A 19099-nucleotide genomic window follows, 5' to 3' on the forward strand; every position below is an offset into this window, starting at 1 on the left:
GATGTCAATGAGAGTCCCCACAAAGATAGAAGTATAAGAGTGTGTGTGTGCATTCGCACGTGCGTGTGCGTACTCTGTCTCGGAGACAGACAGAAATGTCACATGGACACAGTGTTCTGTTTCAGGGCTGTTGTTTGGAAGAACATGAGACTGTTGCTAAGCAGCAGGCTTTATTCATTTAGCCGCTGCCACTTTTGTTTCAGGCATTTTTCTTTGTTTTTCTCGTTCTCTCGCTTTACATTCAGATATGACACGCATTAGTGACCTGCACAAGCGGCTGCCCTTTAATACTTATTCTTTTTTTTTTAAAATCACATCACTAATGGCATGCGCACGTGAGTCAGCGAATATTTAAAAGCATACAAGTAACGCTAAGTGCATATTACTATTTACACACACACACACACACACACACACACACACGGATTAACAATTCATTACTCTGCATCACTTGACATTTGGCCTCAGTGGTAATGTGCTGTCCACAAAAAGTCTGTTAAATATCATGATGTGCATCCTGTGGTGTCTGCAGGACCGGGGTGTGAAAGAGGACGAATTACAGAGCATCCTGAACTACCTGTTAACCATGCATGAGGTACTGAACTCCCAGCATTTACAACACACACACACAGAGTTCACTCTGTATTACAGTGAAGACCTGCTTTCAGTTCACACACTCAAATAAAACCCTGAGCTCAGTCTTCACTGCTTCAGGAGTCACAGAGCGTTCGGGACATTAGTGTGTGTGTGTGTGTGTGTGTGTGTGTGTGTGTGCGTGAAACTTTTTTCTGTTATTGTCTGCCTTTGTGTATGTCTTTCTGTCTGTCTGACTTCTTCCTTCCTTACGTACATATTTCCTATTCATTCATTCATTCATTACTGATTTATTTATTTATTCCTTATTTATTTTTCCTTACTTATTCACTTCCTTTCTTTTTTATTGCTTATTTATTTACTTGCTTTCTTTCTTACTCACCGTGACCTACTATTTTTCTTTCTTTCTTTCCTTAATTACGTTCGTTCTTGTTTTTGTTTATTTATTTATTCCTCACTTATTTACTTCCTCACTTGTCTTCCTTCCCTCCTTCCTTAATTAATTAATTAATTATCTATCCATTGCTTGCTTACTTTCTTTCTTCCCTACTTGCTTACCTAATTACTTACTTGCAATCTTTCTTTCTTTCTGTATTCCTTGCTTATTTACTGACTTATTTATTGACTCGCTTGCTTACTTTCCTTTCGTCCCCCTGTAGGATGAGAATATCCATGATGTTCTGCAGCTCTTGGTGGCTCTCATGTCTGAGCATCCAGCTTCCATGATTCCGGCGTTTGACCAGAGGAACGGGATACGGTGAGCATCGAGGCATACAGACTGTCACTCGCCCTGCACGCTTATATAACTGAAGTAGATTTAACCAGACACACACACACACACACACCCACCCCTACCACCACGGCTCTCTGTCAAAACACTCGGCTGCTTCACTGTACATAGTTCGACACAGCCATGTCGTCTGACTGACTTTTTTTTTAAACCTTCTAAATGTTCCCTCAGGTCCAGACCTTCTCCATGAATCATAACACTGACATTTCTAAGTCTTATGTTTGTTTGTTTTTTTCCTCCCCAGGGTCATCTATAAACTCTTGGCTTCGAAGAGCGAGAGCATTCGTGTGCAAGCTCTCAAAGTCCTCGGCTACTTTCTCAAACACCTTGGACACAAGTGAGAGGCTCCACGCGTTCTTGTTTGGGGCCAAGCTTTAGATGCTGAAGTTTTAGTTTTTATATGAATGTAATATCTCCGTAACCAAGTTAGCATTATAAAAGTCGTGGTGCGTGTTGCGGATTTTTCGGAAACAGACTGAGAAAGTAATAAAGACAGAACGCTCCAGAAGGCAGCAGCTGACAGGGAGACTTGAACTCAAACAATTCAGGCAAAAACAATCAGTGTGACAGGGCACGGTATCCGTTAAAGCCGAAGAAATGAATTCTAAGAAGGGCGTTCTTCGGTCCTCAGGCTGGCAAAGTTGTGATTCAGTGTGATTGGAGGCAGAAAGATGGTAGGAAGTGTGAGAATCCATTGTGCTCACAGTGCACCTCAGATCAGAATAAAAAGGAATTAGCGATAATCCCATAATCTTGATAATCTGATGAAGAGCAAACCTGCTGAGGCTGTGCTAGCTGAAGGAAATTTGTTATTGCTGGCACCTGATTGGCTGAGTAAGCAAGTAAGCCGTCTGTGCGTACACACACACACACACACTTAGTGTCAAAGAGAAGGGGCTTGTGGAATTGATGTCAACATGACATTTGTGTCACTTTCAAAATATATGTGTGTGTGTGATTGCAGGAGGAAAGTGGAGATCATGCATACACACAGCCTCTTCACACTTCTGGGAGAGCGATTAATGATGCACACCAACACTGTGACAGTAACAACCTACAACACACTCTATGAGGTGGGTCCGAGTGCCAGTTTACTGGAGGTAGTGAGAAAAGGGTATCAGGCGCTGCAGCTTTGCGGTATCTTTTAAACCTACCAGCCATTTTATTTGACACCTCCATGTCCTTAATTGTCCTCTAGCCTTCATCAGTGTCCACATGTTGATTAAAGGGGAACAGAGGGCAATATATAGAGTAAATATAACAATAAAACACACATTAACGAACCTTATTCAAGACTTACAAAAGTTTTTTGTTCTAAGGTTGGAAAGTTATAGTGTTTTGAAAGTAGCTCGAGCAAACTATTTCCGCAGTTTGAACAGCCCGCCATGATATTAATTTTATCCAATCAGAATGCACGTTCATTTTCTCTGCGTAACACTCATGACGTATGTATGTGCCCAGTTGTGTTGGCTCATTGAGGTTGGGAATAGCACGTGTGAAATACCTGTTTCTGCCTCTTGCGACGATTTCGCAAGTCCACGGGTGGCGCCTATCTCATTGCAGCAAATAAATTCTGCTGGACTCGTGAGCAACTCCACGTTACATTTTCCGCACGAGCACCACGCCGTGTCACCTGCACGCAGACGCTCTGCCCCACGCTCGCCATGCCCATGGTCAGCATCAGTCTCATCCTCGCCGTCATCCGAGCTTTCTTCTCTTATTTCATCACCGGACTCGAGAGTACCTCTCCTAGCTATTTTAAGTTCGTTTCTTAAGACAAGGATTTTTTAAGATGTTACCTTGTTGACAGTTTCGGCGAGAATCTTCCGCCTTCTTCAAAACAGTCACCAGATGTGTCCTTGGGGAGCGACCTGACAGCAGGAGGCGTGAACTACCTGTCAAATTGGGCGGGACGTTCACGCCTCCGTAGCGTAACATCAGCTGATAAGGCATGTCGCTACTCGACATCTGGTGACTGTTTTGAAGAAGGCGGAAGATTCTCGACGAAACTGTCAACAAGGTAACATCTTAAAAAATCCTTGTCTTAAGAAACGAACTTAAAATAGCTTTAATAGTTAGACATAATGAACTTCCACTACATAGTACCTCTCCTAGGTTCAAACTGGTACCCTTCTAAGCCATAGCCTGCTTGCAGTGTGTCTTGCGGGATCTCTTCGTATGATTCGACAGAGCTGTCGCTTTCACTTGATGCGCCCGACGCCATGATTACACGCTTCTCTCCTCTATTTCGGAGAGTTCCGCTAGTGCAGTGGGTAGCGCTGACGTCACGGTCTTTTAAAAATGGCGACTCTTGTGCGGTTTAGCGTATAAAGTATTATATTTACAATTACCAAGATATTTCGTTGTTTTCTAGTATATAAATTTGATAGAATACTTAAGAATACGTTACTTTGTCACATCAGCAACTGTATATATTATATTTGGTTCCCCTTTAATATCTACTCACCAGTGGCCCCTTTCATACCGTACACTGCACAGCACACAGGACTGACACTAGGTACAGCAACAGCTGGGCTACAGTCAGTAATCCGTCACGTACACTAACAGAGTGATGGAGGAGGGTGATGAAGGTGATAAAATGGCTGAAGTGTAGCTACAAGGTGCAGGTGTAGCATAAGTGTTATGCTGAATTGTATTCGATCACTGTGCTTCATTAAAACTTTGCTGTTCTTGTAGATTCTGACAGAGCAGGTGTGTACGCAGGTGGTTCATAAACCTCACCCAGAGCCCGACTCCACTGTCAAGATCCAGAACCCCAGTAAGTGTAATGACTAAAGAACAGACACAAAGAAGTTTAGGGCACATACTGTTATTGGTTTTGAACACAGTGCTGGTGTTCTACTGCTACTTTTACTTCTACTACTGCTAGTTACTACTACTACTACTCTAATCTACTATTACTTTTACAGTGGTGCTTGAAAGTTTGTGAACCCTTTAGAATTTTCTATATTTCTGCATAAATATGACACAAGATTTTCACACAAGTCCTAAAAGTAGATAAAGAGAACCCAGTTAAACAAATGAGACAAAAATATTATACTCGGTCATTTATTTATTGAGGAAAATGATCCAATATTACATATCTGTGAGTGGCAAAAGTATGTGAACCTTTGCTTTCAGTATCTGGTGTGACCCCCTTGTGCAGCAATAACTGCAACTAAACGTTTCTGGTAACTGTTGATCAGTCCTGCACACCGGCTTGGGGGAATTTTAGCCCATTCCTCCGTACAGAACAGCTTCAACTCTGGGATGTTGGTGGGTTTCCTCACATGAACTGCTCGCTTCAGGTCCTTCCACAACATTTCCATTGGATTAAGGTCAGGACTTTGACTTGGCCATTCCAAAACATTAACTTTATTCTTCTTTAACCATTCTTTGGTAGAACGACTTGTGTGCTTAGGGTCATTGTCTTGCTGCATGACCCACCTTCTCTTAAGATTCAGTTCATGGACAGATGTCCTGACATTTTCCTTTAGAATTCGCTGGTATAATTCAGAATTCATTGTTCCATCAATGATGGCAAGCCGTCCTCAATAAATAAATGACCAAATATAATAATTTTGTCTCATTTGTTTAACTGAGTTCTCTTTGTCTACTTTTAGGACTTGTGTGAAAATCTGATGTTGTTTTAGGTCATATTTATGCAGAAATCTAGAAAATTCTAAAGGGTTCACAAACTTTCAAGCACCACTGTACTTTTACTTCTACCACCACTACCACTACTATTATCTACTACTGCTACTTTTACTTCTACTCCTACTTCTAATACAGTTTACAGTCATTTAATACAAAAGCCTTTTTGCACAAGTCTTTCAGCACAACTCAAAGTCCTTTCCCACAAGTTCTAAGAACATTTAATCCTTATTATAAATACCTCCTGATCATGTTTGATGGATTTATTTATGGAAGCTGCTGAAATTCCGATCGAATATGAGCAATTATATTTTGCCACTCCGCCATGTTTGATGAAGCCCATACAGTATATTAGTCACCAATCCTCCCTCCAAACGATTTAACACAGTATACCAGTTCAGCTACGGTCAACCTGATGATCAAACAAATCCTTTCATCTTAACGTAATCTCTCCTTCATCTTCTTGCTTCACAATCGCCATATTATAAACAATTAAGGTTTTTGGTTGTTTTGTCATTCCTGAAATTTTAAATTGCACTTTTATTTAATTGCAACTCGTTCTAGTGTACTTTAGTGGACGTTTTTTTGTTCGTTTACATCTCACAACTGTTGGTTACTAAGGAGAATATGAGTCTCATTTTCTCATCGAAATGTGTCTTTTTCAGTCAAAGACTTTGTGGCTTTATTAGTCAGACGCATACAAAAACAGTTATATGTGATATTGAATGGACTTTGAATCATTTTGAGTAAGTTTTTAGAAGTAGATTTCGCTCTTAGTTGACAAAACACATTGTCAAGCAGGGCAAGAGACATAATCCCCCAGTGAATTATTTTGGGAAACGCGTAAATTATTGATGGTCAGTGGAGTTTGTGATATGATCAGAAGTGACAGTATCTATAAAGCTGCACACAATTTAGAGTTTCTTATGAATTAACTACAAATATCTCAACACACCAAATAATCGGATTTTCAGTCCATGTTTCAAGAATAACTTAACAACTGAAGAAGATCAACAACAACTTTATCACACATGCGTACATTTAAGCACAGTGAAATTCCTCTCTGCGTTTACCCCATCTGAAGCAGTGAACACACACATGCACACACCCAGAGCAGTGGGCAGCTATGCTACAGCACCCGGGGAGCAGTTGGGGGTTAGGTGCCTTGCTCAAGGGCACTTCAGCCCAAGGCCGCCCCATGTTAACCCAACCTGCATGTCTTTGGACTGTGGGGGAAACCGGAGCACCTGGAGGAAACCCACACAGACACGGGAAGAACATGCAAACTCCATACAGACAGGCCCCCGTCGACTGCTGGGTTCGAACCCAGAAACTTCTTGCTGTGAGGCGACAGTGCTCACCACCACACCACCCATAAGATCTATAAGATGCAGAGCAGCAGAAAACAAAAGTTGAATATCTGACAGTAATTCCAGCTTCTCATCCCTAAGCAATCATAATAAACCTCTTGCTATATCAAGAAGAGTATTTTTATCCCCTGCCACGAAGTGCGCAGGGGATATAGGAATGGAGTCTGTCCGTTTCAATCTGGACACGTTTTCTCAGAAACTACCAGAGGTGGACAAAGTATCCAACTTCATTACTTAAGTCAAAGTACAGATCCCACTGGCCAAATGTTACTCTGATACAAGTGAAAGTTGTCCAGTCAAATTTTTACTTAAGTGAAAGTACTGAAGTACTTGCTTTTAAAAACACTTAAGTATTAAAAGTACATTTTCTGTCAACACATCGTTGTATTATTGCCACAACGCTTACAATACCTAATGCCTCTGAAGCAACCGATTGGATTATTTTGTGAATTCACAAAATGAACGCATGCTGTGCATCATGGCGGTTTAACATTAAGCTAGCTAGTCAGTGAAACTCCACTTGACTTGCTAGCAAACTCTTTTCAAACTCGAAATCATATTGGGTATCGAATGTTACTATAAAAGATTTCTACATTCTGTTTATTTGGCAAGATTATGCTAAAACATTTCTGAAAGGCCTTCAGATAAGTTAACGTTATTCATGTTAGTGGAACTCTGTTTTTACATGCTAACTAACAGTGTCCAAGTTAACTAGCTATGTGTTAACGTTAGCCGTGGACAAGACTACAGCAACTTGGCGGGCAAATCGATCGAAAGTCAGTTGACTAACCAGACTGTATAGCTACTGCAACGTTATCGCTCGCTCTAAAAGCACAGACAGCTTAATTGCAAGCTTTCTCTTAGAATAAAACGTTTACATACCTCAATATGCTTCTGCAGGTTGGACGGCGAGTTTTTGTTGGCGGTGATGTGGTGTGTTTTAGGCAAACAAAGCAAATGTTTAAAATGAAATGAAGCTTTAATCCTTTCAGAAAACTGAAACATGGGTTCATGGGCCACGAGTGCGTGCATTCCACAGAAGAACCGCCTCCTTCCGGTCTGCCATCAACTGATCGAGTTCAAATAATGCTGCTGAGAAATCACTGAGCTTGATTTTATACAGTCTATGGACGTGACGTGACCCTAGTGATTACTGATCGGCTGTCTCAGTGTCACCTGCAAAAAAAACAATCACGTTTTAGATGAAAAAAAATTAAGAAAAAAACATCCACTTTCAAAGCTGCTTCATCGTAACGAGGACCTTGATAGAAATGTAGCGGAGTGAAAAGTACGATATTTGCCTTTCACATGTAGTGAAGTTAAAGTCATAAGTTTCCCAAAAAAAAAACTTAAGTAAAGTACAGATGCTCAAAAAGTGTACTTAAGTACAGTACTCAAGTAAATGTACTTTTACTGTCCAACTCTGGAAACTACATAAGCTACATCAATGAAACTACATTACTATTCATGATCTAAGTTGAGTTCGAAAATCATTTACGTGAAATTATTATTTTCAGACTTATGGCCCTTGATTTTCGTTATTGGACTTTGTACAAGTGGACTCAATCTGGACAGGTTTTCTCAAAAACTACATAAGCTACATCAATGAAGCTTTGCATGCTCATACTACTGAAAAAAGCTGGGTAGCGTTTTATGAAGGTGTCGTAGCACTTACGACATTGTAAGTCAATATTAAAGCAATGGGCTTCTAAGGCCGTCGGTGTTAAGAGATCTTCATAAGATGCACGTGGCGGGGGATAGTGATGACTATGTGGTCTTGTTTTGATTATGACCATTCCACATTGAAATGAGAGTTGTGCGAAAGGACTTTTGTGCTAAAGGATTAGATACCTCTACGACTGCTGTTATCTATTTCTACTGCTACTCCCACCACCGCCACCAACAGATTCCTTTAGTGTTTGTAATCAAAAAGAGATGCACATACAGTCTGTTTGCAAAAAGACATGAGTAGCCTTGCAACCAGACACTACTTGGTTACAATCTGTCTGAAGAATTTATCATAAATTTTATTTATTTAATGTCAGTCGGATTGACGTCAGCTAAACCTGACCGACTAAAAGAGAGAAAGTGCTATTTGGCTAAACTAACACTTTCAAACGGTGTAACTCCAGAACTGTAAGAATCGCCATCCTGTCAGGGTCTGAGGTCGAGCCTGCAGTGGTGGACATGCGTTATTATACAGTTAGGTCCATAAATATTTGGACAGAGACAACATTTTTCTAATTTTGGTTCTGTACATTACCACAATTAATTTTGAACAAAACAATTCAGATGCAGTTGAAGTTCAGACTTTCAGCTTTAATTCAGTGGGGTGAACAAAATGATTGCATAAAAATGTGAGGAACTAAAGCATTTTTTAAACACAATCCCTTCATTTCAGGGGCTCAAAAGTAATTGGACAAATTAAATAATTGTAAATAAATGTTCATTTCTAATACTTGGTTGAAAACCCTTTGTTGGCAATGACTGCCTGAAGTCTTGAACTCATGGACATCACCAGACGCTGTGTTTCCTCCTTTTTAATGCTCTGCCAGGCCTTTACTGCAGCGGTTTTCAGTTGCTGTTTGTTTGTGGGCCTTTCTGTCTGAAGTTTAGTCTTTAACAAGTGAAATGCATGCTCAATTGGGTTGAGATCAGGTGACTGACTTGGCCATTCAAGAATATTCCACTTCTTTGCTTTAATAAACTCCTGGGTTGCTTTGGCTTTATATTTTGGGTCATTGTCCGTCTGTATTATGAAATGCCGACCAATCAGTTTGGCTGGATTTGAGCACACAGTACGTCTCTGAATACCTCAGAATTCATCCGGCTGCTTCTGTCCTGTGTCACATCATCAATAAACACTAGTGACCCAGTGCCACTGGCAGCCATGCATGCCCAAGCCATCACACTGCCTCCGCCGTGTTTTACAGATGATGTGGTATGCTCTGGATCATGAGCTGTACCACGCCTTCGCCATACTTTTTTCTTTCCATCATTCTGGTAGAGGTTGATCTTGGTTTCATCTGTCCAAAGAATGTTCTTCCAGAACTGTGCTGGCTTTTTTAGATGTTTTTTAGCAAAGTCCAATCTAGCCTTTTTATTCTTGAGGCTTATGAGTGGCTTGCACTGTGCAGTGAACCCTCTGTATTTACTTCATGCAGTCTTCTCTTTATGGTAGATTTGGATATTGATACGCCTACCTCCTGGAGAGTGTTGTTCACTTGGTTGGCTGTTGTGAAGGGGTTTCTCTTCACCATGGAAATTATTCTGCGATCATCCACCACAGTTGTCTTCTGTGGGCGTCCAGGTCTTTTTGCATTGATGAGTTCACCGGTGCTTTCTTTCTTTCTCAGGATGTACCAAACTGTAGATTTTGCCACTCCTAATATTGTAGCAATTTCTCGGATGGGTTTTTTTCTGTTTTCGCAGCTTAAGGATGGCTTGTTTCACCTGCATGGAGAGCTCCTTTGACCGCATGTTTTCTTCACAGCAAAATCTTCCAAATGCAAGCACCACACCTCAAATCAACTCCAGGCCTTTTATCTGCTTAATTGAGAATGACATAACAAAGGAATTGCCCACACCTGCCCATGAAATAGCCTTTGAGTCAATTGTTCAATTACTCTTGGTCCCTTTAAAAACAGGGTGGCACATGTTAAGGAGCTGAAACTCCTAAACTCTTCTTCCAATTTTAATGTGGATACCCTCAAATGAAAGCTGAAAGTCTGGACTTTATGTCCATGTCCATTATATAACTATAACTTGAATAGGTTTCAGTAAACAGGTAAAAAAAAAACAAAATTTGTGTCAGTGTCCAAATATGGACCTAACTGTATACTCTACCTATCTCATAGAAACTCTGAGTGTTTATACTAGAGAGAAATTGAAAGTCTGCAAGTCTCGTGATGCTTGCAGCTTTGTTGCAAAGCTATAAGGTTTTACAATAACAACATCGAGGATGTCATGGCACCGAAAGCCGAGGTGCTGGCAAAAAGGATAGCATAAACTTGTTTGCTAGATGAAGAAAATGAGCTAACTCCGACATGTCTGTTATAGGCAACTCCTGAGTAAGACCGTGACCTAGCTATGTAGCAATAGCTAGCTAGTTTCTTGATGTAGATTTTAGGCAAGTGACACAGAATTATAAAAGAAATTATTTTGAGATACTGAGCTGAAGTGAAACAGCTGCTCCAAAGATGAAGCTTCACTGACCAGTTACCCGTCCTTCTGTCTGTTACAACAACCAGCTTCGAACTTCGAAAGATGTCTAATTCGATATGGGTTAGTCTGATGCAGTAAAAACAAATGTGTTTCTGAACACTTTTCTGATTCTGATATCCAACAGCACAGTGTAGCATTTTAGATAAATTCTGGCTTTGTTGCTGTCAGCAGAGTGACGTGAGGGGCAATAATAATATTTAATAATAATAATGCCATCAATAGAATAGATGCAATAAACACTCTTCAGTCCCAGTTGTCACTTACAGCTTCAGCGACATCATCTGGAAAATAGAAGATCTTAAGAAACTGGACTGCAAAGCAAGAAAACTATTGACAGCTGAAAAAATGCATCACCCGAAGGCAGATGTGGATAGGCTCTACCTCCCAAGAACATCAGGTGGAAGGGGCCTTATCCAAATTGAGACAACATACAAAACAACCACCATCGGTCTAGACACGTATTTGAACGCTAAAGAAGACAGTCTCCTTGTGATCGCCAAAGAACGAAAAGAACATCATCAGTACATCATAAAGCTACGAAATTCAGAAGAGAGCTAAACATGCCAGGAATTGAAATAGTGGAGAACGATCCAGCCAGGGGCGGCATGGTGGTGTAGTGGTTAGCGCTGTCGCCTCACAGCAAGAAGGTCCGGGTTCGAGCCCCGTGGCCGGCGGGAGCTTTTCTGTATGGAGTTTGCATGTTCTCCCCGTGTCCGTGTGGGTTTCCTCTGGGTGCTCCGGTTTCCCCCACAGTCCAAAGACATGCAGGTTAGGTTAACTGGCGACTCTAAATGGACCGTAGGTGTGAATGTGAGTGTGAATGGTTGTCTGTGTCTATGTGTCAGCCCTGTGATGACCTGGCGACTTGTCCAGGGTGTACCCCGCCTTTCGCCCGTAGTCAGCTGGGATAGGCTCCAGCTTGAAGAACAAAGTAGAAAGCTAAACATCAAGCTCTAGAACAACTAAAGAGTAAATGGGAAGAAAATCCTTTACACGGACAGGACCCAAAACGAGTCAGGGACAAAGATGTTGATCAAGCCCAAACAAACCAGTGCATCAAGACAGGATCTTGAAAGACAGCACCGACCCAATGTGTAGGATATGCAGTAAACAACAAGAGACCATGTACAGTGGATATAAAAAGTGTACACACCCCGTTAAAATGATCGGTTTTTCTGATGTAATAAAACGAGACCACGATAAATAATTTCAAAACTTTTCCCACCTTTAATGTGACCTATAACCTGTACAATTCATTTGAAAAACAAGCAAATCTGTTCGGGGGAAAAACATAAAAAATAAAAAATGTACAGTAAGCTGGTTGCAAAAGTGTGCACACCCTTAAACTAATACTTTGTTGAATCACCTTTTGATTTAATTACAAAATTCAGTCTTTTTGGGTTCACGCCTGCGATCAGTTAAAATAACTCTGATTAACCCCAAATAAAGTTCAGACATTTACTCCGTTGCAAGCCAGGGTTCACAGAGAGCTTACAAGGCATCAAAGGGATCTTATTGTTGAAAGGTATCAGTCAGGAGAAGGATACAAAAACATTCCACGGCAGTAGATATACCATGGAGCACAGTGAAGACAGTCATCAAGAAGCGGAGAAAATATGGAACAACAGTGACATTACCGAAAACTGGACGTCCCTCCAAAATTGATGAAAAGACAAGACGAAAACTGGTCAGGGAGGCTGCCAAGAGGCCTACAGCAACACTGAAGGAGCTGCAGGAATTTCTGGCAAGTACTGGTTGTGTATTACATGTGACGGCAATCTCCTGTATTCTCCATATGTCTGGACAATGAGGTAGGGTCAAAGAGAAACATCCAGGCCCGGCTAAATTTTGCAAAAAAAAATACATCAACTCTCCCAAAAGCATGTGGGAAAATGTGTTATGGTCTGATGAAACCAAGGTTGAACTTTTTGGCCACAATTCCAAAAGGTATGTTTGGTGCAAAAACACCACTGCTCATCACCAAAAGAACACCATACCCACGGTGAAGCATGGTGGTGGCAGCATCACGTTTTGGTGTTGTTTTTCTTCAGCTGGAACAGGGGCTTTAGTCAAGGTGGAGGGAATTATGAGCAGTTCTAAATACCGGTCAATTCTGGCCCAAAACCTTCAGGTGTCTGCTAGAAAGCTGAAGATGAAGAGGAATTTCATCTTTCAGCATGACAGTGACCCCAAAATTGTTTTGGAATGGCCCAGCCAGAGCCCAGACCTAAATCCAATTGAAAATCTGTGGGGTGACCGGAAGAGGGCTGTGCACAAGAGACGCCCTCGCAATCTGACAGATTTGGAGCACTTTTGCAAGGTAAAGTTGGCAAATATTGCCAAGTCTAGATGTGGCAGGCTGATAGACTCCGACCCAAAAAGACTGAATCCTGTAATTAAATCAAAAGGTGCTTCAGGTGTGCACACTTATGCAACCAGCATATTGTATGTTTTTTTTTTAATTATGTTTTTCCCCCCTAACAAATTTGTTTGCTTTTCAATTGAATTGTACAGGTTATAGGTCACATTAAAGGTGGGAAAAGTTTTGAAATTATTTATCGTGGTCTCATTTTATTACATCAGAAAAAAACTATCATTTTAACGGGGTGTGTACACTTTATATATCCACTGTAGTCTCTGGATGCTCAGAATGAGCCAAAACAGAATACATACAAAGGTACAACAAAGCCACAGCATACCTCCATTGGGCTATCTGTAAGCATTATAACATCAGAGTCAAAGACAAATATTATGAAGATGAACCATTAACTGTAACAGAAAACGATGATGCTACTATACTCTGGGATATGTCGATCCAAACTGATGAAGAAATTAAGGCCTACAGACCAGATGTAGTAGTGAAGGACAAGAAGGAAAGGGTTTGTCTGCTCATTGATATGTCTGTCTCCACCGAAAGAAATACTTCTCTAAAAACTACAGAAAAACTCTCCAAATGCAAAGAAATAGAAATTGAGAGGATGTGTGGTATGAAGACCACAACCATACCAGTGGTAATAGGTGCTCTCGGTCTGGTCAAGAAAGAGATTGAAAAATACACCAACAAAATCCCTGGTAACATCAAGATACAAGAAATTTAGAAGATCGTCCTCCTCGGCACTGTTCACATATTAAGGAGGACCTTATCTATCAAGTAGATCCATCACACCCTCATGGTAGCCCAAAGTCCAAGGGATGGACTCGGCACCATGAGCGAACAGAACAGGACATTAAGGGAAAAAAAATTATAATAATAATATGATGCTTTTCATAATATATGGTTCACTGAATGTGTCTTGACTTTATATGATGGCGTTGTTGATTTCTGGAATCTGATTGGTCAGAAGTTGTTTAGTTAATTTCAGCAACTCTGACAGTAGTTCTGTTTAAATCACAGGTTTATGCCAATGCGCTTGTTCTAATGCGTTATTGTTTCTAACAGCTCATTCACAGAGACTTGGTGTTTTAGAGGAGAACTGAAGGCAAATTTTTTTTATTATCAAAATTCTATTTATCTCATTTTATTAAATATAGGAATGCATTTTTGACAGCTATTTTGTCACTTCTATAGCAAGTGTTTGAAATATGCTCTGTAATATATCAGTCCATATGTCAAAGCGATGGCCATAAACGAGATTCATTGAGACCTGTGCGAGACGTCGTAGGACCGGAAGTAAAACGTACAGCGGAGATCAAAGTGACCGACATCTGCCAATGTTGTCAAAAGACGCGCGCGCCCTCTTTCAAATGCTGACGTAATCAAGCTGGAAGTTTTGTTTGTTTTGATAGCAATCAGGAAAGTTTGAAAAAAGTAGGCAGTCATCGTCATTTAAACTCGTTTTTGTGCAATATTTCGTTTGGAAAACGTTTTTTCAAAATGGCGGCACTGACACCTGGCTGACACTTCACGTTTCAAAGTCTCTCACAGGTCTTGTGAAGATCGCTCGGATAAGCGACGCCTGCCGTGGACCAAACGAACTAAATTCAACATGGATAAAAACCGAATAGGCCGATAAGTATAATATTTAATTGCAATTAGCTGCCAATACGAGTCACGATATAAGGTTACAAAAAGCGAAAACGTAACTTTTAAGAAATAAAGCAAGTTTAAAAATGACTTCAGTTCTACTTTAAAAAAATTAATGCAACTGTTTATATGCCTCGCTGTGAGGAGTTCTTTGTTTAGCAGTTCTGGAAGGAGTCTCCAGTGTCAGTGCTTTCTAACAGTCAGAGGTGAAGCTATAAGTTTGTTTTCTGATAATGGAGAGTCTTCGGGATAGAGGACTTTGTTTTTACCCACCTAGCATATAATGCGGGCAATATAGCTATCGCTCTCTCTGTGTCTGTCTGTCCGTAAACATTTTAGTTTCTGGAGCATAACTCAAAAACTATTAGGATTTTTTTTTTTTAAATTAATTTTTTCCCCACGAAAAGTGGTTGTGCCCTTTGACATTTTGGGAGTTCTGTGATTCTTCCCCTCTGTATTTCCATGGCAACCAATTCAAGTTCGGAAAATTTGGGGTGGGGTTTCATGTGGGGGCCGGGTGGTTAGGTCATCTCCTGATGACTGTTATTTATACAATGTGACAAACTTTATGGGACTAGCTGTTTTGTAGGCGTTCGCTAACATTATTTGTAACTGTAAATGGATAATTATGACACCTTGTTCATGAATTGATTTAAAAAATGCAGTTGTTGGCAACAGCTGGCAAATTGTTATAAGAGAAATAAAACCCAGCAGGGTGTATGATTATTGTAAATGAGTGTCAGGGTGGTAACAGAATAACACCACCACACAGTATTAGAGAAATCCTGCTGTTGTTTCCACACTGACCTTTTCTTAAACCATACACGTTAATTAGTTGTTTAAATGTCATCTCTTCTGGGAACGTAGCACTTTTAAGAACAAGAATTTTCAAAACGAGCAAGGCAGTTGTTTTAAATCATACTCGTCCAGTTCATCGAGCTGACACGAAGCGGCCATATTTGATTCTTGTGTCTTGACGTGCCTTCTGTGTTCCGTCAGTGATTCTGAAGGTGGTGGCGACGCTGCTGAAGAACTCCACGCCCAGCGCAGAGCTGATGGAGGTGCGCCGCCTCTTCCTGTCTGATATGATCAAGCTCTTCAGCAACAGCAGAGAGAACAGGCGGTATGTGGTTACACACACATCAAGGACGTGCGCTCAGATCTTCATCGTCTCAGTAAGGAAGATGTGATATCGTGGGGACCTTTTTTTCATTTAAACAATTCCTGTCATAAGTATAAGTAAGACATGACATGCAGAGTCCCTGTTTAACAGCCATCTCATTAGCCGAAAAAACCGAAACGCATCTTTTCACAGCTTCATGTTTCCTCGAGCTGAAACATTCTGCATTGAGCAGATGGAGCAGGAACACACTGTCAGAACTGGCAGGACAAATAAGCATAGGCAGTAAAATTCCTGCAAAACAGATGTTTCGGCGTAATCAAACATTTGATAATGGAAGTGTTGAGATGTTCAGCTTACTGCCGCATCACTGCTGTTTCCTTAATAAGGCTTGAGCTGTATATAAAGACAGTTTTGAGCAGGAGTGAGAAGTGTGTGTGTGTGTGTGTGTGTGTGTGTGTGTGTGTGTGTGTGTGTGTGTGTGTGTGTGTGTGTGTGTGATTGTGGCTGTAGGTGTTTGCTGCAGTGTTCAGTGTGGCAGGACTGGATGTTCTCCCTGGGCTACATTAACCCCAAGAACCCGGAGGAACAGAAGATCACCGAGATGGTATACAACATTTTTCGCATCCTCCTGTACCACGCCATCAAGTACGAATGGGGAGGATGGCGTGTGTGGGTGGATACTCTCAGCATCGCCCACTCCAAGGTTGGCACAGTTTTAGCAGCTCTTAACATGCCTTTATATATCTGCTGGCTTGGAAATCAGAGTTTAATTAATATCAGTAGCTCTAAGTACCGTCTTGTGATATTTTTTCTTTTCTTCTTCTTCTTTAAGCCATTGTTCATAAGCTACAGTCCTGTCAGTAGTGCCATTAGCTTTACATCAGTTTATCATGATCAACCAGCAGTCTGGAAGTATTTGTAGATATGACTGAAATAAATACAGTATACACTCACCGGCCACTTTAATAGGAACTCGTTCTTGAGTCTAAGATTCTTGTTCCTGGCTGCAGGACTGGAACCCAGTGTGCTGTTCTGCTGTCGCATGCTGAGATGCTTTTCTGCTCACCACGGTTGTAAAGAGTTGCTATGAGTTGTTGGCAGCTCGAACCGATCTGGCCATTTTCCTCTGACATCAACAAGACATTTGTTTCCACCCACAGAACTGTCGCTCACTCAATGTTTGTTTGTTTTTTTGTTTTTCGCACCATTCTGTGTAAACTCTAGAGACTGTTATGTGTGAAAACCCCAGGAGATCAGCAGTTTCTGAAATACTCAAACCAGTCCATCTGGCTCAAACCAACACCCATGCCACAGTGAAAGAAATCACACTTGGAGATCACAATTTTTCCTGTTCTGATGTTTGAAGTGAACATGAACTGAAGCTCTTGATTTGTATCTGCATTATTTCATGCACTGTGCTGCTGTCAAGGGGTCGGCTGATTAGATAACGGCATCGAACAGCAGGTGGATGGGTGTTTCTAATAAAGTGGCCAGTGAGTAATCTACAAGTCTGTATAAATCTCTACAGCAGTTAAAAGCATTGAAATGGATTTCTGAAGATAATCTCAAGCCTCACTGATGTGATTACAGTTGCAGACAAAATAATACATGTAAAAACGACTAACTGTTAAAGGAACAATCCAGTGTTTCTCAATCTAATCACTATTGACTGAATCTGGTGTGTGAGATTACAACACACTTTGCTTTACTGGAGGGATAAAACCAAAATCCCATTTACTCCTTACACAGTAGTGTTGAATATCTAAAGGCCATTGAATTCCATCAATAAAAACAACTGTTTTAAATGTGCAACAAATTCAAAACTCCATCCGTTACACTCTGAGCGCTAGAGTGATGCAGTTACGTTCCAAAAGGTTCTGTGTTTTCTACGCGTGCACCCAGACATCTCTGTTTTGTAACATAAAACCACAAATGATTTCTCTCCTACCGTAATCTAATCTCTGAGTTACAAAGATTTGGGGTTTTATTTCCAAATAAGCATTTAATGACTGACCATTATAAGTGGCTTTTGAGAAAATAGCATTTATTTGCTCAGTCCAGAATAATGTGGCAAAATTCTTGGCCTTGGTAATTGTACGCATAGTAGTCGAGACTAAGTTGAGAAATACAGACACATCCAGATAGATTTCAGTTAAATACATGGATTTCTCAGCGGTTTCCATTTGAAATGGTCTTGAATGCTAAACACTTTTGAGTAATGCGATAAAACCAGTCGGCTGGTTCCAGATTAAGCAGCATGGCGTCTGAGCACTTGGTTGAGAACTCGTGTCTCGTCAAAGCTGTGTAAATCTAAGAGGATAAACTTTTCTAAATTTTTCCAACAGGTGACGTACGAAGCGCATAAGGAGTATCTAGCCAAGATGTACGAGGAATATCAGCGTCAGGAGGAGGAGAACATGAAGAAAGGTAAGAAGGGATCAGTGAGTACCATCTCGGGACTATCAGCACAGCCAGCCTCTGTCAACGGCACCCTGGAGACACGCGAGACGGACGACACGTCTCAGACACACACGCCCGAGAGTGAGGCGGAGTACACCGAGAGCAGCGAGCCACAGAATCTGCTCACCGACGCAAAGGAGCAAGTCCATGTCCATGAGCTTCTGGTGGACATCAAGGCTGAGAAAGTGGAGGCTACTGAGGTGAAACTAGATGATCTAGACCTGTCTCCAGAGACTCTGGGGGGAGGAGGAGGAGGCGGAGGAATGGAAAACGGCCCACTGGTGGAGGTGGACTCACTGCTGGATGCTGCATACTGTGTGCACAAGCTCAACGGAGGCTTGGCCCCCAAGGAAGAGGAGGAACCAGTCATGGGGACAGGTAAAAGCGAAGATGACGCCAACCTGGGGCCCCTGATCACGCTGGATGATGAGAAGGACATTGCACCCAGCAACAATGGCTTCCTCTTTCCAAAAAGTGAAGAGAAATTGCTCCCCTCTCTGGCCACGCCTGAGCCACTGCCGCTGTCCGGCCCAGAGCAGGTGCCCGCTGCACCCACTGTGCCTACCTCTGTACCGGTGTCAAGTGCCAGCGATGACCTCAGCCTGCTGGCCCACATGACATCGTGCGGCTCTGACCTGGCACACGATGATGACAGCTTTAAGCTGCAGAGCTCGCTGGCTGACATCAGCACACTAGCAGAGGGCAGTGAGAGTGGCATAGGAGAGGCAGGAACAGTAAAGAGCGGAGACGCCATCAGCACTGTGTCGGACACAGACAGGTCAGATGATGGCAAGGACAAAGAGATGAAGAAGATCCAAACAACAGCCACCACACAGGTACCAACAAGTCTGGCATACAAA

At 41.5% G+C, this 19099-nt stretch overlaps 1 protein-coding gene across 9 annotated transcripts in view; it reads left to right on the forward strand.

Moving 5' to 3' along the window:
* nbeaa (neurobeachin a) overlaps positions 1-19099 on the forward strand; it is a 460126-nt gene that overhangs the window by 329610 nt on the left and 111417 nt on the right. For all 9 annotated transcript variants that reach the window (XM_060908447.1, XM_060908439.1, XM_060908440.1 and 6 more), the window contains 8 exons: positions 533-595; positions 1254-1351; positions 1629-1721; positions 2349-2457; positions 4082-4163; positions 15656-15779; positions 16290-16482; positions 18125-19075. In XM_060908447.1, coding sequence (XP_060764430.1) covers positions 533-595; positions 1254-1351; positions 1629-1721; positions 2349-2457; positions 4082-4163; positions 15656-15779; positions 16290-16482; positions 18125-19075 — 1713 coding nt within the window. The remainder of the gene's footprint in view (positions 1-532; positions 596-1253; positions 1352-1628; positions 1722-2348; positions 2458-4081; positions 4164-15655; positions 15780-16289; positions 16483-18124; positions 19076-19099) is intronic.

Source organism: Neoarius graeffei, chromosome 25 (genome assembly GCF_027579695.1).
Source record: "Neoarius graeffei isolate fNeoGra1 chromosome 25, fNeoGra1.pri, whole genome shotgun sequence".
Taxonomy (NCBI): domain Eukaryota; kingdom Metazoa; phylum Chordata; class Actinopteri; order Siluriformes; family Ariidae; genus Neoarius; species Neoarius graeffei.